This window comes from Lontra canadensis, unplaced genomic scaffold (assembly GCF_010015895.1).
Source record: "Lontra canadensis isolate GAN:19392208 unplaced genomic scaffold, GSC_riverotter_1.0 scaffold91, whole genome shotgun sequence".
Classification (NCBI taxonomy): Eukaryota; Metazoa; Chordata; class Mammalia; order Carnivora; family Mustelidae; genus Lontra; species Lontra canadensis.
The window spans coordinates 5,716,704-5,737,927 of NW_022631085.1; the positions used below are offsets into that span (position 1 = coordinate 5,716,704).

The 21,224-nt window shown below is 51.8% G+C and overlaps 1 protein-coding gene across 2 annotated transcripts in view; it reads right to left on the reverse strand.

The window, feature by feature from the left end:
• Positions 1-21,224, reverse strand: part of SNX29 (sorting nexin 29) — a 473,687-nt gene that overhangs the window by 124,498 nt on the left and 327,965 nt on the right. For both annotated transcript variants that reach the window (XM_032836282.1, XM_032836283.1), the window contains exons 17-18: positions 8,922-8,977; positions 4,570-4,651 (exon numbers count right to left, since the gene is read on the reverse strand). In XM_032836282.1, coding sequence (XP_032692173.1) covers positions 4,570-4,651; positions 8,922-8,977 — 138 coding nt within the window. The remainder of the gene's footprint in view (positions 1-4,569; positions 4,652-8,921; positions 8,978-21,224) is intronic.

The window sequence follows — 21,224 nt, forward strand, 5'->3', positions numbered from 1 at the left end:
TGGATGGGAGTTCCCCGGGCACTGCCATTCCTTTGAGCCAAGGGACACCCTGTGGTCTCCGGGAAAGGGGACGTATTCAAGAAGGGAAGAGCTTTGCTGAAACAAAGCGACGTTCCTTTTTAATACATAGGAGACCTAATTAGCTGGGCGGTGCAGACGGAATATTGTCCAGTAGCCAGTGCTGCTGGTGGTTAAGTTCAAAGGCCGAAATTAATCCCACATAGAGGACCGGTTTCGGCTGTACTTACAGCTCACAGTTCTTTTCAAAGGCGAAGACTTGAGGGTTCAGAAAGTAAGGGTACTGGTGGATTATTTCCTACCAGTTTAGTGGCTGTAATATTTGCTTAGGAGAAAAATAGGCAGGTTCTTCTTTTTTTTTTTTTTTAAAGGCCTAACCTCCCTTTATAAACACAACAGCAGAATATTAAAGACAGTGGACCTCAATCTTGTTTGGAGGTCAGGCCATTTGGGGAATAAGATCAAATAATCGCAAAGGTATAAACCAGGAACTGATTAACAATAAACGTAACTACCACACAGAAGTGACAGGAAATGGAGCTCACAAGCACAATGCTGTGTTAACACAGCGAGAAAGACAAAAACCTAGCAAGACCAGTTAGTAAGCAGTTTCTGCCGTTTTATTTGCTGCTGTTCAGTCGTTTTGTCCCTGGCTAGTGTCCACTGGCAGCCAAACGTTAGCAGGGGCCGGAAGCGTCAGAAATATTCATGGATGAAAGTTCTGGACATGGATTTTACTGGTGTTCTGAGAATTGTTCAAATACTGCCATTTCTTCCAAGTGCCCGAACGTGCCTGGCCCCCATCTCGGACATGGGGGCCAAGTGCGGAAAGCACAGCACTCGAAGGCACAAACCGTTTTTTAAGATCTTGCATTCAACCCTGTCCGAGGACGGCACCTCTCCCCCAGAAACCCTTGTGCAAAACAAAACTCCTGACCCCTTCCCACAAAGCCCCGGCGCCACCCGCAGCGGGAAGCTAGCTTAGCTCACTGGAACCCATAAGCTCCTTCTCCAAACCTCAGGGCGGGCTCTCCAGCATGATATGCTACCTGTCCCCTCGCCTCTTGGATTTTTGAAGAGCTCCACCCTCGTTCTCAGAACCTCTGCCAACTGGGACCTTTTTGGAGAAAATGCTACTTGGGTGAAAAACGTGTTACTGAGGGAGATGCTTCTCCATGCCTCGCTGTCTCCTTGATAAGATGGTGGTAAGAAGCGTTTGTGCATGGGGCGGGTGTGAGGGCTCAGTGAGCTCCTGGACAGAACGCACACAGACCAGCCAGAGGCAGCGGCCGCTGTGGCTTCCCGGGGGGACTGTCACCATTAGTGAGCTACCGTACGCTGTCTGTTCCCTCCGCTTCACATTTCCCAAACACGACTGGTCACATAGCGCTGCCCCGAACCCTTGCTGCTTGCATAATCATTTATAGTGTTGCTTTGGTTTTTGTTTTTTCTTTTAAACCAGACTCGTTTTGTTTCTTCTTAACTTTATTTTAAAATTGCATGCATCACCATGGTGGGTGGAAAACAGGATTCTGTGCCATAACTAGAAGGCAAATGTATAAATAAACACAGTAAAAACAAAACAAGGTGTACGATCAGGCTCGAGTCTGCTCCCGCCAAGGCTCTCCTCTGGGGCCTTCCGGTCTCTGTTCAACAGCAAGACTGAAGAGAGCGGGTGGCATGGGGGCCACACTCGGGGTCTCCTCCCACCCCGCCCGGGAACCCCAAGCCTGGGAAGAGCTGAAAAGGAAGTGGCTTCCTCCCTGCAGGATTTGGTAGCTCATGTCCGGCCTCTGTCTTTCTAAAGCCTGACCAAGCACACATAGACGTAGCCTGCCTCCCCACGCTCGGGCCAGAGACACTGTTCTTGCCCCCAGCGCCCCCAGAGAACTTTCTGCAGTGACAGAAATATCCCGTGTCTGTGCTGCCCCGCACAGTGGCCTCGAGCCGCGTGTGGCTGTTGAGCACTCGAATGTGACCAGCAGACGTGAGGAACTGCCTTTTTCATGTTATTATATTTTAGTTCGCGTAAACTTAAATGGCTACACGTAGTCAGTGGCTGTTGTACTGGAAAGCCCAGATCTACCGAGGGAACCACACATGCGGGGGAGCCTTTCCTCTTGGCTCATCAAATGAACTGCTTCCTTTTGTAGGTTATGCCCTTGGCCCCTGTGAGGGGGATCTGATTGATGAAGTGTGACAGCAATTTTTCACACGGATGTAATGGGGGACTGTTTCCTACATCCTTCAGTATTGCTTAATCTGAAGCACAAGGTTCTCTCAGAGCTCCCTTTGAGGAACGGACTTATTTTCTTCTCATTAGCCATGGTATTATCCAAAAGAGCCACCTTTCCATTTTCACACAGACTGCCAGGAAGCCCACAGTAAATTCACCAGCCTATGAGAATAATCACATAGGGGCTCATGACAGACATGTGCGATTTTCACAGTTTCCTTGATTCATATTCTCCTAGTTCTCATTTTCCTGAACCCTGTTATTCCACTTTTTACTTCTATTTTATCATTCTTTTTCAGGAATGTCTCTGGAAATTATCTCAAATCTTTAGGAGAGATATACAGAATGCACTTTTTTAAACTAAGAAAAATAATGTCCAATGGTACTCTCATTTTAAATGAGTCACCTTCTATCCAATATCGCTTATGATAAAAACACCACAGGGGCGCCTGGGTGGCTCAGTGGGTTAAAGCCTCTGCTTTCAGCTCAGGTCATGACCTCAGGGTCCTGGGATCGAGCCCTGCATTGGGCTCTCTGTTCTGTGGGGAGTCTGCTTCCCCCTCTCTCTCTGCCTGCCTGTCTGCCTACTTGGGATCTCTCTCTCTGTCAAATAAATAAATAAAATCTTAAAAAACAAAAAACACCGCAAACCAAAAGCTTTCTCCAATGTTTCCAAACACAAGCTCGGGTTTTGCTCTTAAGGGACCAACCAGAAGCACTGTTAGCGAAGAGGAGAAACAGCGGCATTCCAGAGGTAACATCGGGAAAGATTTCGGAGAGCCTGCTGTGTGAGACAAAGCGGCTCTCTGGCTGATGCGGGCAACTCCTGGACTGCACCCAGGAAAGCTCCGAAGCCATGAAGGACAGGGGCAGAGGGGCACAGATGCCACCGTGACCACCGTGGCAACCATCTCCCAGGCAACGGCACATGTGTCATTTCAGAACTGACTTCTAGACGCTAAAACCTGCCAGACCCCATCCTGGGCTAGGGGCAGGGTAGGGGTGGGGAGAGTCAGACATGAAAGGTCAAGGAGAACTCTCAAGTGAGATCACATTTTTTTTTTAAGATTTTTTTTTTTATTTATTTGACAGACAGATCACAAGTAGGCAGAGACGCAGACAGAGAGAGACAGGAGGAGGAGGCAGGCTCCCTGCTGAGCAGAGAGCCCGATGCGGGACTCGATCCCAGGACCCTGAGATCATGACCTGAGCCGAAGGCAGAGGCTTTAACCACTGAGCCACCCAGGCGCCCCGAGATCACATTTTAATTTTGCTCCAAAACAAAGCTGTCGGCTTCACCCCTTCCAGCCTCCAGGCAATGCCTCCCAGCTTTCTGAGGACCACAAGCAGAACTCGAAGTGAGAACTCAGGGAAGAGGGTTTTGGTTGGTTTGGCATTCGAGAAGAAAGACAACAAAGGGGACACACGGAAGTCCGTCACGTCTAATTCTCTTTCCAAGCCCGAGCTGAGAGCATCACGAACACTCAGATTCTCCAACACTCACGACCCTGCTACTTGCTAACTGCCGTTGCCCAGACCCACAAGCACATAAACTAAGGTCACTCTGGCGCGAGCTGTCTTGCCCTACCCCAGCGCATCAGTCCGTGAGGTGCTGAGATGCCTGTGTCAGGCTGGTGCCTGTGCCTATAAATCACACCCCCGCCAACAGGCCTGCCCCCGAAGACCACACAGGCCGAGCATTTGGGAACTGAGAAGCATCAAGACGAGAACACGGGGTTACACAGGGTGCCAGACGTCCCTCAGCCTGACAAGAGCTTTGCAAGCTAAGTGGTAGGACTGTCTCTGACCTACAGATGAGGAAACAGAGATTCACTTAAGGTTACAAAATGGAAACCGGGACTCCTCTTTTCAAGCTGTTTGTTTTTTTCTTGGAGAGATGCTGAAACCTCCCAGAGAGGCAGAGTGCCATCCATCAAGCTGCAGAGAGCTCCGGCTCAAGGGGACACCTGAGCAGGGGATCCAAGCGGCAAATGTCCGGCCACAGGTCCTAGCACGCCTGAGGCCGCACCGATACCTGGACCCCATGGTTGCAACACAAGTCGACAGACCCCATCTCGGGTCCAGCAGTCTGAGCTCAGATCTGCAGAGGCCACACCAAGAGGCCTGACCGGCCAGAAGGAGCCACACCCAGTGCCTCCCGTATGGACAAGGGAAGGACCACTTCCTCAGGGAGGCAGGGCAGCCGGAATGCCCTGCGGAATGCCAGAATGCCGACAGGCAGTCGCGCCACAGCGCCACAAACAGCTGTCCATCCCGCCAGAGCGGGGACACCCACCCAAAAACCGGGGACTCACCTGATACACGTGGAAGGCGTTGGCCGCTTTGCCCCGGAGAAACACCGACGGGATCCACACGTTGATCAGTGCCCGCGTTGATCTGCCCAAAGGAAAGATCCAAAGCTGTCATTTTAATTTGCCGAGAAAGTGAGAGGAAACCATCTTCTCTAAGAGGCATTACCCACAAGCTACTGATGACAACGGCCTGTGCGCACAGGAGTCCGCGGGACCAGTGTGAGCATGCGCAGCCATCCCCCCGCCCTGTTCTGCAGGGACCGTGTGTGTGTGCGCACGCGCGCGTGTTCTTTACATTCACAATCTGAACTTCCAAATGAGCAAGGGCTGCCCTTCCGTTCTTACAACTGAGTCACCGTGACTCAGAATTTACCTAAACCCATTTCCTCATCTGAAAAAGGGGCTGATAATCGGAAGCCCCCAGGCGGCTATGAGGGTCACATGCGCTGATGACCCCCAGAGGAGTCGCACCCCCTCCTGCCTGTTCTCGATCTAGACCCTGGCACCCATTTTTAAGATCAGACTCTGCAAAAAGGCTCAGGAGGCGGACATCCACGGCTAGGTGAGCAACAGCTATTCGGGGTGGGGAAGGCAGGCACAAACACCCCTCTTGCAACTTTCCAGAAACACTGTGTACAGCTCCAGTAAACCAAGACTTAAATTCAAGTGCAAATCATTTACTGAGAACCTACAATGTAGGACTCCATGCTTTTACCCACAGTAACCTCATTAGTCCTCACAGGATATTTAAGGGGTCTTCAAGGGTCACTTTGGTTCTGTCAGTTCTGTGAGTTTTGTCTTATGAGATGACTTTCACCCAACTGTGAGTCTCTGGGTCCATGCACCCACCACCGCTCATCTTCCCAGCGGAATCCAAGGCTCGAGGACAGATGCACTGACTGTTGCTAATGCTTGAAAATCAGCCCTGGCGATCATCAAAACGGTACTGCACAATTCTGGGAGGGCTGGGAGGTTCCAGTCCCGGCCTCTACTTAGAACAATTCCAGGCTAAATGCTTTTTCCTAACTCTCCTCCTTTCTCAAGAGCAGCTCAGAGCCAAGCGCCAGCCTCCTGTGCTTAGAAGACAATTGGAGATGGTGGAAGATTCCGTGACTCAGTGGCCTCCCCATCTCTACAGTGGGGAGCAGTTTAGTTTCACAAAGAAATGGTTCTCCCCTGAAGCAGCATTTCCTTCTAAGCTCTGAGACGAGGTGCAGACCTCCTTCAGGGGACAAAATAATTCATCACTTCCTCAGAGCTCCAAGTAAAAACTGCAATTCTGAGCCATCAAGTTGGCTTGTACCTGTAATGGCTTTCCTCCTGGAAAGGTCCCCCAGATTGTACCAGGGCCTAAGTGCTCCCATTACATTTCTGTCAAGGGGGTGGGTGCAGTGCAAAAATGTACCAAACAATCTGCTTTTCGTTAACCTTCCTGACTGGCAAGGGCGAGACACCCTGGGCTGCCTTAGGCATCTCTCCCTTTCAGAGCATTGTTTCCATGATGGGGGCACTGGAGTGGCACAGTTGGTTAAATGTCTGACTCTTGGTTTCAGCTCAAGTCATGATCTTAGGGTTGTGGGATCAAGCCCTGCCTCAGGCTTGACACTCAGTGCAGAGTCTGCTTCCGATTCTGTATTTCCCTCTCCCTCTGCTTCACCTACTTGTGTACTCACTCTCTCCCTCTAAAATAATCTAAAAAATTTTTTAAAAAATAAAAAAAATAAAAAGACGGGTGCCTGGGTGACTCAGTTGGTTAAGCGTCTGCCTACAGCTCAGGTCATGATCCCGGAGTCCTGGGATCAAGCTCTGTGTCCGGCTCCCTGCTCAGCAGGGAATCGGCTTCTCCCTCTCCCTCTGACCCTCCCCTCTGCTTGTGTTCTTGCATTCTCTCTCCCTATTTCAAGTCAGTAAATTTTTAAAATCTTTAAAAAAAAAAAAAGAATTGTTGGAGCGCCTGGGTGACTCAGTCGGTTAAGCATCTGCCTTCAGCTCAGGTCATGATCTTAGAGTCCCGGGATCGAGTCCTGCATCGGGCTCTCTGCTCAGCAGAGGAGTCTGTTTCTCCCTCTGTCCCTGCTCATGCTCGCATTCTCCCTCAAATAAATAAAATCTTAAAGGAATGATTTACAGGACCATCTCCCTCCTAGACATTAATTCATCTGTTCATTCTTTCATTTGTTTCTTCGTGCATAAAGCAAGCACTTACTGAACACCTACTATGTGTCAGTCACTACTCTAGATCCTGGAGATGGAACAAGGAAGCAGGCACAGTCCCCACCCTCAGGGAGAGGGAGAGAGACCATCCCCTCAACGATTATTCCACTACGGTCCAGGAAGACACTTTGTGGAACTGCCATGTTTTTAAGTTTACAGACACTTGTATCGCGGCCTACGGTACGGCTTAGCCTGGAGAATGTTCCAGTCCACTGAAAAAGAAAGTGTCCTCTGGTGAGAGATCTCCAAGTGCCTGTTGGATCGAGCTGGGTCACAGGTTGTCGAGTCCTCTGTTTGCTTGCCGGTCTTCTCTCCAGTTGTTCTACTCAACACGGAAAGTGGGGTATTCAAGTTTCCGGCTGTTTCTCCCTTCGTTTCTGTCAACTTTAACATTCTGAGTTTTGGGGCTCCATTGTTAGGTACCGACATGTTTCTAATCGTTAAGAGACATCATTTAGTTATCATTGTCGTTAGTGCCACCAAGGAATCCCGGATGCCAGGACAGTGACAGGCACTGGTTGTGGGGAAGGGCTGAGGTGTCGCTTCGGTCCGAGGCAATCACAGAGGCTGAGGCTGGGGTGCTTCGGGCAGGGGTTGACGTTTGTGAAGGGCACAGCCCAGATCAAGTCTGCATCGGCTGGAATCCTGGCTTCCATGTGTCATCTGGAGGACGACACCCATGTCGCGGGGCCGTCAAGGGGACTTGGTGGGTGAGAACAATGCCCGGCACAGAGGACCTGGTCTGGGAGGAACAATCCTGAGCGGGGAAGACAGGACGAGTCAGAGGAGTCGCAGTGGCCTCTGTGCAAACTACGTGAGGGACTTTGGCCTCCATCTTGAGAGAGGAAAATGGCGCTTGCCTCTGGCTTCAGTGGAGACGCACAAACCCAAGGGAGGGGCTGCGAATCTGCGGGACAGAGATGATGGAGCCGGACCAGGCAGTGGCCGCTTGAGGGCAGGGGCTGTGGCTGTGGCTTGCCCATGTCTTCCATCAGGGACCTGGCATGACCCCTCCCCACAGGAAGTGCCTGATGGGTTTTGCTGTAATGGTGAGCCTTCTGCCTCACAACGGTCTCTGAAACCCTCCTCTACAGCTCTCACCTCTCTGCCCAGCTTGTCCCGACCCCGGCCCCCCACCGGGTTGCCATCCCATAATCCTCTTCACGCTGTACCCCCCACCACAGGCCCATGGGAGGCAAGCTCACCCCGATTTCCATCCTTCATGGCTTCACCTCACGTCAACCCCCTCACCCTACACGGCCTGACAGCCGCCCAGGGACCGAGCAGCCTCCTGAACCCTAAGTGTTTTTCATCACCTCCCTGTCACTGCCACCACGGCCCTGTGAGCTGAGTAGCGTGACCTTCACTGTATGAACAAGCACCTCGGGCCCAAGGCCATGCGGTGTGAGACCTGTAGCCGGTACGGCAGGGAAGGTCAGCCTGGCTCTGGTCAATGCTCCGAGGCCTGGCCCTAGCCCTCCAAAGGCAGATTTAGCCCCGATGACACCTTCTCTCAGGCTGGGCCACCTTCTGCTCGGGACAACTGAGTGACAGCAGAGGGAGGCTCTGTTGGGCCCTAACCTGGGACCCGCTCTGCTGGCTTTATCAGTCCAAGGGAACTACCTGTCCAAACCCCAAGGTAACCCCATCTGAAGACCAGCTGAGTACTTCAGGAGTTTACCGTCAAACACACCAGACAGAATCACATCCAGTAACAGATCAGAGCCATGCCCCGAACCACTGCTATTTCCAGTAACTCAGGGGTTGTAAACTCCCAATTCCCCAGCACAGTGTGTCCCTGTGTGAGGGACTCAGCCACGACTCAGCTCCCACTGTGGCCTGCTAAGGAGCGGAGACTTTTTTTTGTTTTAAGTGAAATGTACATGTTATATGATAGCTTCCAAATCCTAAATGTTGACCCCAAAAATTAATCGTTTTCCAATACCCAGCAACAGAAGTAAGACACATCTGAAGGCCAGAGTCGGTCTGCATGTGAACAACCTCTCACCTCGAAGATATCAAATCAGCCCGTGTACCCTGCAACAGTGATTTTAGTATCCCCCTGTGGTCTTCTGGGACACAAGCCAAACAACAGAGTCCTATTTCTAAAGGCCCCTGGTGAGCAGATGCCGTGGACTTACATTTCAAAATCCGACAAACTCTGGTCTTCGGACGTTTGACTCAAATCTCCGGGAACCTGCCATCAGGAGAGGGGGAAGGGAGAGAGAAAAACGCATCTTGGTTATCGCGGTTTTGCACCATCACGCAAGAACTCGGCCTCTCAGTGCTCCCTGAACATTTCCTGTTCAGACAGAGGTGAAAACGCAGTCACTGGGAAAGCACAAGGGATTTTGTGGAAGGACGGTTAGAGACGGTGTTCTGGTAATGGAAACGGGGCACGGTGAGGGATCCCGTTCTCTTCACGGAGAGAGGACCGCTAATCCTATTGAGATAATAGTAGGCCTGCAGAAGCATGTAATTCTGGAGCTCTAAAGGCCTGATTAGGATCTGAGATGTGAGAGATCAAATGAGCAGTGGAAAAAATATCCACTGTCACCATGATGAACATCGCACACACAGACACACCTAGGATGTCAACACGAAAGGCCAATGTCGGCTCCAGACGGCTCTCCTCTTGCCGCCCGTAATGCAGGAGCAATTTAAGGCAGCACACAGCTGTGGCTGCTGACTCAGACGGGCCCCACGGGAGCGGGGTTGGGTGAAAGACGAGGCACCGTCTGGCCGGATGGCAGGCACGACGTCAGGCAAATCGCCAAATGCTCAGCACTAGTGGCTGCTCCAGAAATGGTGACACTAAAGTCACGTCCCGGGATGGAGCTTCTCATCAACTGGAAGGATGGCGACGGGAACTGGGAGGACCAAAGGGAGGCTGGGGGCTCTCGAGGGCAAGAGCACGCACGTCACTCCGCACCTGTCAGAGTTTCCGTGTTACCTGCCATGTTCGTCCGTTTTCCTACCAATTTCAGGGAGGGGCAGGGCCCCAACCCCCAACACACAAACACACTTCACAGATGAGGAACAGGCTCAGGGAGGCTGAGACCTTGCCCAAGGCCACACCTGCAGGAAGCGGATCTGAGTTCAGGTCTGTCCAACTTCAAAGGGTCTTCTGCTCCAAACCCTCAGCAAAGGCAGGGAAAACCAGCTGTAAGGTAGAAGGTGGCAAAACCTGAACCCTTCCCAGGGGGCTGGAGACACAGAAGGTAACCCCCTTCTGAGGCAGGAGAAGGCCATGGTCATGGAGGCTGTGCTCAGGGGGCACACCGCTCAGGGTCAACCCCCGCTCCAGCTGTTTCCGGCCCTGTGGCCAGGAGACAACACCTGCCCGCTCTGTGCCACACTGTCCTCACGTGGAAAACAGGCAGGACAGTCCTACACGTCATAGGATCGTTCTCAACATAAAACATGCCACCTATAGATTATGCACAACAGAGCCTGGCAGGTGGGATGTTCTCAGGAACTGCGCACTGTACAAATCACCTGGCAATTACTGAGAAAAGCAGGGCGTTCTGTTACCCTTGACACCAACAGAGAATCTGTCCCATCAGCCCAAGGGGTATCTCTCACCCCACATACGGCAGCCCGGAGCGAGAAGCACCCCACCCGAGCCCCTCATGTGTGGAGCTAAGCAGTTACAATGGGCTCCAAGAGCAGCTTTTGCTAGCGAGCCCCTATTGAGCGATTCCTCCAAACCCAGGAAGGATAAAACCTGCCTACCGCCAGCCTGAGAAAAGCTCAGTTTAAAAACAAACAAACAAAAAACAAAAAAAAATAACAGGCACAGTTTAAAAAAAAAAAAAAACTGGGCTGGGGCTGAGTGTGGCTCTGCTGTGAGGGTGAGTGTCATTTTTCCCGTGGACAGCTGGCGAGAGAGGCGGTTTCATCTACCAGGGAAGCCGTGAGGCCGCGTCCACAGTCCCGACATCAACATGCTCTGGCCCAGACAGCTCACTCCTAGGATCTATCTACACAAAATAATCCAAGACACGGACCAGGATTTACAAAAACCATTCCTCTTTCCATGGCTCAGACACGTTGAAAAAAATCTTTTTGAACAATCTAAAGGTCCAACTATAGAGAAATGATTCAGGAAATTATAACATGTCTGTGTGAGATGGCCAAATTTAAAAAAAAAAAAAAAGGAGTTACACATGCACACCCATGAGGATACAAGCATAATTATAGTTCTGGAGAAATACATAAGAAAACCAACAGAGGCCATCATTGCTAATGCAGTAGGAGTGGGAATGCGGAGAAAGAGGCTGAATTTTCATTTGCTCTATTTCCATTAAGATTAAAAAAGTGTATCTTTTGAATCAATTGCTTTAGGAAAAAATTTTAAATGTGATTTGAAGAACAAAACAGCTTTCCGTGTGCTGTAATGAGATCTCCAGGACAGATCAAGTGACAGCCTAAGCAGGGTGCAGACGGCAAGTCTAACACGCTACCTGGGGCGCCAAAGCGGAGAGTTAAGACTATAAAGTTGTGTTTGTTTTTATATAGAGAAGTATTAGCAGTGACCTTGAAGACACCTAGAAAAGGGGCACCATGCGGGCACCAGGGGGTGGGAGTGGCGGCCTCCACAGTGGGTGCACACACTGGAAAGGAAGCTTTTTATTAAGCATTCCTTTGCATCACTGGAGCTTTGAAATAATGTACTGCCAATTAAACATTTAAATAAAAACCTATTATCTCACCAAAAGAGGGTTTCTGATACATTTTTAATGGCACACCAAACAGCTCCTGGTCTCCATGGGAGCTGCACATGCCCAGTGTGGGTACCACTGTGACTTAGGATGTCCCCGTATCAGTGAGGTGAGAAGGAAGCAGGTCGGAAGGATGACCCTGGCAGAGCTCAGGAGAGAGAGGGCAGACGGATATGTGGGATGTACCTGAACTTTCCTGTGCTGTCTCGGATGAAAGTGCCTTTTTGCCTGACTCGCGTAACCATAAACAGACATCTATTATATACTAAGTATCTCTCGTATTACTGTGTAAAGTAAACAAGATACTCTTTCCAACCCACCCCCGCCACAAAAATGCACTTGCAGTGCAGAAAGCCAGAAAATAGACACTTTGCCTTCCAACGCTCTTCTCTTACTCAGGCAGGATGGAAAAGGACAAGGGGGAGGCTTGGAAGGCACGTCACGAAGCAGACATCACCTTCCCCTTGGCGCTTCCTCGCAGAACCCCATGGATGTGGCCAGGACTCTAGCACCTTCTCCTGAATGGCTGTGGGGCGGCTCCTGGACTCTCTTCTCTGAGACTACCTGCCCGCACCCGGGTCTGGGGAAGGTTGTTTGTGCATGATGTGAGAAGCAGGTAAGCAGACTGGGGGAGGGGTTCCGGGGCTCTGAAGACACCTGCCGCACTGTTAACACACATCATGCCACCACCTTTAGCTCTACCTCATTTCAGACTGGACGTGAACAGAGCTTGGACACAGGGAATCGCTTGAGGGAACAGGGAAGGTTCTGACTGGGTTGACCCCACAGAACTGAAGGGAAAGGGTGACCAGGAGGACTCAAGAGGTGAGGGTTTTAAGGACAGACATCACTTTACGATGCTAAGAACAAAAAAGCTTCTTCTAAAACGATCCATTCTCAGAAGGCATTTTCTTCTTCACAGAGAAGTTAACCCTCAGGGGTGCTGATTTTTAGGGAACATTTTAGACAATGGATCTGTGTGGCTGGGAGGCATTAAACCCTCCTGAATTAGGAGCTTTTCTTCTCATTACGTGGCATTACCGGCATCAGCGAGCCAGGAGACATCGACGTGTCTCAGTGGGTTCCCGGGAGGCTGGCTGGAACAGAATCTGTCACCTTTCCAAACTCTGGAATGTATCTAGCAAATCAGGCCAAGCTCGACAGCACCTGCGTGCTGATCACCGATACCCAAACTTAGAGCGATTCTAACATTTTGTCTTTTCAGACTGTCTGTCCGGACTGGTACCACCTGTCTCTGGGGTTTACAGTCCTCATCCAGAAAGCTCATTTTACTCCACAGTCTGGAATGAAAAAAGTGTGGGCCAAGGAGTATTTTGTAAGAAAAATCAACTTTCTATTGCCACTGGCCACAAACACCCCTTGTCACACCCCTGAAGCTGCAGGCGATCCTGGAGGACAGACCTGGGACTGAGCCTGTTTGCTTCACCCTCAGCTGGGAACATAAAAAAGTGGTAAGCAGCATGGATGCCCTCCTTCCCTCCTCCCTGCAGGCAAGGCAGGTCCCCATGCAGCCTGTGGCCTGGGGACTCACACAGCAGTATGCGGGGACAGGAAAGGCCGAGTCCGTTCTGGGAGGAACAAAGAAGCCATGATTCCCAGGTCCTCCTGGACAAATAGCTCAGGTATTACGGACACATGGATGGGGAGGGACAGGTGAGACTCACAGAGAATCAGCTTCTGGGGTGCATCAGCAAAGAAGCTTCCCCCATCTCTCCTGACTCAGGATTTCCTGGGTCTCTGGTGGGGGGGATGGTGGGAAAAGCTAACCATAGCCCCTCACGATGCCAACATGGAATTCAGACACTGGTTTATCCTGGTGTTTTGACTGGGAACTCTTCAAGCCTAGGATAAGAGCTCAGGTAACAGAGATTCTGCTAAAAAGAATGACAGTTGTGCTGAGTAAATGCTTATTTAAATAGGAAGGGAAGGAGGAAGAGAGGTAAGAACTAATCAGGCAACTGCCAGCACCACAGGAAAAAGTCTACCTCCTTCTACTTCTAGAATCAAGATCAGAGCAGGGGCAGCCAAGGTGGACACAGAACACTCCCCTTCCTTGGAGCTGCCCTCACTCCCAGGCCTGGGGGGCTGCAAACATACTCACACCCCCACCAGGCATCGTCAAAGGCTGCCTGCTTTACAAAGTGCTTTCCCATCACAACTCTTCCTATATCCTCCTCCTCCTCACAGCCCTGTGAGCACAGGCATCCCTCCCATTTCCCAGGCAAGGACAAGAGGATTCGGTGTGGATAAATGGAAGAATCAGAGATGCCATGAGGTCAGCACCAACTGCCAGAAGAACAGGTGCACCATCTTGGGTGTTCGGTGCAGTGGAGCCCTGGATGGCGGCAGCCCCAGCCGCCAGAGCGAAACCACTCAGTGGAGCACCAGGCAGCCCAAAAAGTAACGTTCTCAGGGCCACTCAGCTGGCAAGTGACAGAGGTGGGTGTCAAATGTAAGTGGGTCTGGCTCCAGAGTCTACACTTTTTGTCACCAAGCTATGCTGCCTCCCGCTCTAAAGTCCCCGGTCTTTGCATTTTGCTTCTGCATTCTGGGAAGCTCAGAAACTGAATTAACCCAGATCCACAGTGAGGAGGCTCTGCTGGTGCAGAGAGCTCTGATGCAGTGAAGAAGGTCCGCGAAGACTCAGCCACTCAAGAGTAGATGTGCACAGGGCGCCTGGGTGGCTCAGCGGGTTAAGCCTCTGCCTTCGGCTCAGGGCACGATCCCAGGGTCTTGGGATGGATCCCCACATCGGGCTCTCTGCTCAGCAGGGAGTCTGTTTCCCCCTCTCTCTCTGCCTGCCTCTCTGCCTACTTGTGATCTCTCTCTGTGTCAAATAAATAAATACAAATCTTTAAAAAAAAAAGAGAGAGAGAGTAGATGTGCACAGGTGTACACATGCGTCTAAAACCCTATGCTTTTCTTACTGCCTGTCTTCTTTGATACCACAGGGTGATTTCTGGGCAGGCACCAGGCCTAGAGGAACAAGGCCCAGGCCTGACCCAGTCCAAGGTGGCTGGCTTTCACCCCAGGAAAGCCCAGGTCCTTCCCCATGTTTGGATATACACATCAGCCTACAGACTCCAAGCAGAACCCATCACGTCTCCATGGACTAGCAGAAAATCGGGCATTCTGACCATGAGGGAGGCTCCCACCGACCGTCATGATGTCACCCGGCTTCAACAAACCCTGGTTTCCTCCTCACTTACTTGTCTCTGACAACCTCTGAGTGCCCTGTTAGAAAGAATCCACAAAGACGAGGGGACCCCCATCCAACGTGTGTTCAACACCTACCATGTGCCAACGTATTCTCAACTTTAATCCTCAGATAATGTGGGAAGCAAGAATTCTCTCAAGTCACATTCCCATACTCTCTTCTCCCAACGTGTCGGTACAGCCGGCCCTTGTCTCACCCTTCAAGACTCAGCTAAAATACACATTCCTAGGAGAGAGCTGCCCCGATGGGCAAAACTAAGGGCTCCCTATAGCCGCCTCTCCGATCATCTCCGGATCGTGCCGTGTAGCCAGCCGCCCTCCCTGGGAGCGGGAGGATGCACGCCCCGGGACACACAGTGGCCTGGCCCAGCGCCTGGCCCAGCGCGGACACGGAATCAGTATTTGTGACAGATGAAATGAATGATGATATAAGCTTTATTTCCACACTGAAATGTCAATCTATTTTGAAACTGCTTTGTAGCAAATTCACCATCTTCACGCATGAGAAGGATAACTCGGTCTGAAGATAAGAAAAATCAAAGGAAGAGAATTGTCATCTCTCTCTTCTAATTACACGGCTCTCAGATTTATGGTTCAGAAAAAAAGGCAAAACGCAGATATCACAGAGCAACCAATCTCTGTCCCAATCATGAAATGACACCCATGATTTATGCTTTCCAGGGTCACTTTCTCCCTCATCGATCTTTGCAAATAGCCTCTCCTTAAGCAATTAGCCCTCACTTTGCACTGCCAAAAACGACCACTATTTCCCAGCTCCCCCACCCCAATTTCTCATTTTTTAAAATAAGGAACAAAATGTGCAGTGGCACGGCTATCTTCCAGCGTGGCCAGCCATGGCAGAGGACAGACGAGCCCCAGCCTGTGCTCTGAGCACTGGGTCAGCCTGGGCTTTCTGGCCCCTAGGAGATACCCAGCCCGGGTCTGGACCACTTTCAGGCTTCTGGATTTATCTGTTCATTTGTTGTTTTGTTCTATGAACAATGAGAGGCATTCGTGTGGTTTAAAAATCAGCTGAGGTCCACGACTCTCTGTTGTGAGTAAACCACTGGGTTTACAAGACCTTTGAGGAGTTTTTGAGACTATCGTCTGAGAGCCCCGGAAATGTGAACCAGTGTGGACCGCGACACTTCTGTGAATTAGGTTTTGATGGGTCAGTTTCTCCATAAAGACTATGAGGGTCTCAAGGACAGTATTCCCAGAGCCCACGGCGGTATCAGGCACACACTAGTTGCTCAGTAAATGTTGGAGCAAAAGGAATTTCAGGGAGAGGAAAGTACCCAGTCGACTAAGAATGAACGTCAAGTTTCTCTGTGAGTAACGGAGATGCGCGGACGACAGAAGCTGCCCAGCTCTGCCGGGACGACATGGCGGCACCGCGGATGGCAGTAAGAGCCAGGGGGCTGGCAGCGAAACGGCTCCATAAGATGGTACCAGCAGAGCCCGGCAGCACAAGGACTAGAACGGCACGGACCTCCTCTGCTAACATGAAACGACCTCCTGGATATGACAGCAAGTGACAAGGGCAAGACCCAAAACAACAGGTCAGATAAAGTTCTGTTTTCATCAAGAAGCCGAAGACAGACACACATTTGCGTTAACCGTTTCCAGAAAGACACCAGAAACGGCCAACCGCGGATGCCTGTACGGGGATGGCTCTGAAACGCGAGGGTGTGAGGAAGACAGAGGTATTTTTCACAGTACAACTTTATACCTTATCAAGTTTTACTATGTTTAAGAGTAGTTACCCTTTCAAAAATAAACGTCACAACCTGGAGATTTTAAACTAAAGGGGAAACTTATTGTGTCTGTGATGGGGGGAAAAGCCGGACAGTGACTAAGTCTGAGGTAGGAGGTGGGGACCGACTGGGAAGGCCCATCAAGGAACATTCTGGGGGTGATGGCAAAGGTCTGGGTCTCAGGCCGCATAGGTGCAGGCACTTGTCAGAACGCAGAGAGCACGCAATGAGGATGTATCAGTATTTGCTGTGAGATGCATTTTAAAAGAAGATGAACTGATGGGGTATAAAGGGCGGGAGGGAAAGCAGGGGACGGAGGGATACAAGAAAAAGGACAGTGAGCTGGTAATGGCGGAATGTTCGTGTGCAGGTGTTCCCGGTGAAATTAACAGAGCTGTTTCAAAACTTTCCAGTAGAATGTTGGAAAAAATAAGTTTTGATCAACCGAATGATCAAATGAATGACTGAAATACTTCTCTAGCCTCTGCCCAGAAAAATGACACTATGTCCCTGTCTTACAAAGAGGCTATCACAGGATCCAGGTTAAAAACGTGGGAGAGGGGCACCTGGGTGGCTCAGTGGGTTAAAGCCTCTGCCTTCAGCTCGGGTCATGGTCCAGGGTCCTGGGATCGACACCCCCATCGGGGTCTCTGCTCAGCGGGGAGCCTCCTTCCTCCCTTCTCTCTCTGCCTGCCTCTCTGCCTGCTTGTGATCTCTGTCTGTCAAATAAATAAATAAAATCTTTAAAAAAAAAAAACACGTGGGAGAAGCAGCAATAGAGAAGTGTGTCAGAGGCTTAGGAAAACTACTTTGTGTTTCTGGATTCTGAGTTATAGCAGTATTTATCAGTTCTTTAGAGATGAAAACGTGCTGTGATTTCTTCATCAGTAAATAATTTTTTAAGAAGGGCTAGATCGGGACTTCGGTCGGCTGGGACTGAGTTCTGACTTCACGGTGTTGCCTCAAACAAGCCACCGCCTTTCTCTGAGCCCCCCTTCCTCCGGTACAATGGGGCAACTGAGGCTGTCCCATGGGACAGCTGTGAGGGGTCCCAGGGGCCCTCTAGGACCCACCCCGCCAGCGCCTGGCAGAGAAAGAGAGCCGGCTAAGCGGCAGCTGCTCCCGTCCGTCCTGGGTGGAGTTCAAGGGTGCTGCACAGAGAGAAGGCTGGGACCCAGCAGACTCTGCCCCACAAGTGAGCCAAATGCTCCAGCCCATGGAGGCAAACACCTGCCAGCCGTACGGACACTGAGTCCACAAACTATACTAAGTTCCTCTTAAGGGTCAGACACCTCGGCACCAGGGGGGCGGCAGCCAATGGGAGACACAAAGCTTGGGGCTCACGTGGCATCCAGTCCAGCAGGGGAGACTGTCTTCAGACAATCTACCACACGGTGTGCAAGTCCGTGGAGAAGAAAAGGGACAGCTACGGCGTCTGGGAGGCGGACAGGGCCAAGTGACGTGGAGGGAGGTTGCTGGACACGAGGCTGAAGCAACAAGGGAAAACAGTGGGACTCTGGTCCTTGCGCAAATAGCGAGAAGCCCCTGAGGGGAGGGAAGCAGGGGAGAGCCCGGGCTAGCTGGCATGTTGCTTAGTCCCTCCGGCTGCAGAGCAGTGCCTGGGAGGGAAGCAAGCGGGGAGAGCCAGGAGCCGCACACTTCTCACGGACACACACACCCCATCTCGACGGCACACACGAGGGGATTTGCCAACCTCTCTGCCCACAGCCTTTCCACCCACAGATGTGGGCAAGTACAAATCAAAAACAGTCTCCGGTTTCTCTAGGCTTAGCTTACTAAGATGTAAAGCAATTCTCAAGAATCCTCAGCCAAACTCTAGGGAAAGACAGAGGCCCGTCACCACAAGCCAGGAGCACCAACTAACCCAAGCTCACTCCTGCTACAGACGAGGACCGAGAGGCCTGAGGAGGAAGGAACGGCCCCTCGGGGACTGTGTCTCTTGGCTGCAGGCTCCTACCACCTCACACCACACACGGGGTTCTTACCGGCTCCTGGAAAGTTCCTGGGATTTGAGTAGTTGTCCCTAGAGCTTCGTGGCCATATGCCCCCCCGCCCCCACACCCCCTTCTACAGCAACAGCATTTACGCCAAAGCCATCTGGGGTTTGTGCGAACCCTAGCATTCAGAGCCACTCTTGCTGGGACCGCAGTCTAAGAGGGGTGCCCGTGTAGGATCTCCCAAAGTGCCTGCCGACACCACCACAATGTCCAGTTGGCACCCTACCAGGGGCCGCCACACAGCATTTAACAGCAGGAAGAGGTATGACGGATGTTTAAGCCACAGGTCTAAGCAGTTCTTACCACTGACGGGAACAGACGTGGGTGCATCAGGGTTGACCTGATGGAGACATCAGATTGCCAAGCAAACGGAAGGAACCCGCCCTGTCTGTCACCTCCAATACGGTCTCCTTGCAAACAGGACACCCCCCACCCCGCGAGCATGCAAGGGTAGGGGTGTCGCTGGGGAAACCCTCCACGCGAGCACTTCCAGCCCTGAACTCAGCCCCTCGCCTACTCTAGGATCAGGGGTCACCAAACCACGGCCCAGGGGCCAAATCCGTCAGCCTCTGTGAGTGGATTTTCACTGAACACAGGGACACGTACACATCATTTATCACCCGTGGCTCTTTCACATTCCATCCACAGAGCTGAGGGTGCACGACAGCCACAGCGTGGCCCACCTTCCTCAAACACGTACGACCTGGAGGTCATTTACTGAGGAACTTGGCCAACTACTGCTCCAACAGACGGCGGAGTAGCTGCAGAAAAATTATGGGTGATTTCAGGGTAACATTCAATTCTTCCTGGTGGGGAGGGAGAAATGTTTGAGCTCCAGAGCCTCGTGAAATGAGGTCCAGAGGTTGAAGAACAAAAGGAGGCCCCGGATCGGGCTGGAGAAGGGGTCACTCAGGCCCTCAGACCATGGGACGGCCTGGGCTGTCTGCTAACAACACACACAGATGGTTTTTCACCATTTCAAGTGCGATGATCACGTCTGCAGATGAGCAGGCGTGCTCCGTCTCAAATCAAAGTGCAATGGCTCTGGACGGTTTCCTCCCAGGACTCTTGCAGGGTTTTGATTTCTACTGCTTACCAGTAAGAAAGCCACAGTATCTGCTCTGTACTGATGAATTTGGCTGCAGAGGTCCTCAGGGAAAGACAGAGAGCCTGGTGTCTTAAGGTCAGGCGGTCCTTGGTCTCGCCAGGTACCAACAGTGACTCCTTATGCCTCGGTTCCCTTGTCTATAAAATGGGGCCAGCGCTCACAACCTCATCAGGTCTGCAAGCTGCCCAGCATACTGCCCATGCAGCTTAGTAAGTGCTCAGGAACTGCCACTGCTCCCCCTCCCACCCCACACTGCCCTCCCCGCTCCCTGCACTAGGACAGCAGGAAGGCAGGAGCAGGCGGCTCCATGCTTTACAGTTGCCCCTTTAGCGCGTGTTTGATCAGGATCCAGAAGCCACCCCGTCTCCTCCTCTCTCTGGGACATCTTGACGCCTGCTCAGCAGCCACCGCAAACACAGCACGCTGGCCCCTGTGGAAAGGTCGGGATGCTCCAGCAGGCGGCCGGCTTTCTCCCAGGTCCCTGCGTCTTCCAGAGCCCCTCAGCCCTTCGGTGAGCAGCAGAGACCCGACACCGCCCAGCTTCCCCCATGGGTCCCATGGCATGGAGGATTACACTCTCTGAGCCTCAGAATGCAGACCCAGGCACCGCTCCCTTTTCTTTGACCTGTCCTTGCTTCTGGAACAAAGGCTTTTTGTTTTCTTTCTCAGCCTTCATCTCTGTTATTTACAATGAGCTGGCATCTGCATTTGCCACATGTTTGGGAATGATTTATCCCAGGCTACAAATGGGCCCATGCATTTTCCATTCCTTAGAGCCTCATTGTTTCCATTGATTTTAAAGCAGACCCCACTTCCTGAATGGTGGGGTTTTTTAATTAAAGATTTGAGACAGAGAGAGAAAGCAAGCAGGGAGAGGGGTAGGGGAGGACAGAAAATCCCAAGCAGGCTCCACGGTGAGCACAGAGACTGACGTGGGGCTTGATCTCATGACCCTGAAATCAGAACTGAGCTAAAACCAAGAGTCAGACGCTTAACCAACTGCATGCCCCAGGAGCCCCGTGGATAGCATTTGACCGAGAACCCCACCATTACTGGCAGCACCACAGCTGCCCGACCGGACAGCAATGTGATGGCCGTGGGTTGAGGGGCTCAGTGCGGAGCCGAAGGGATGAAGAACAGGGACAGGAGAGCCAGCTGCCCCTTCAGCACCAGATGCCAGACCCATCGAGGAAGGATGCCCCCACCCCACTGAGCCTCCAGACTGAGCAAGGCCCCGCTGGTGCCGACACCTTGCTTTCTGGTTTCTGGCCTCCATGACTGTGAGAGGACAAGCATGTGTTGTGTTGTTGCAAGTCACCAGACTTGTGGTCATGTGTCACATGTAGGGACCCCTTGCTCCATGCCAGGCTCTGTGTGACACATGTCACGTACAGATGGGGAAGCAGGTTCTGAGAAGCGACCTGACTTGCGTAAGGGCTCAGGGCTGTGAGCGGCAGAGCTGGGAGGGGTACCAGGTAGTGTGGGCTCTGGAGTCCACAGCAGGGTAGAACACTGTCCCCAAAGAGCACGGCTGTGGGGTGAGACAGGCCCAAGCTTGCACCCACCACCTGCCATCCTGCCCAGAGCCCGGGCCTCTCCA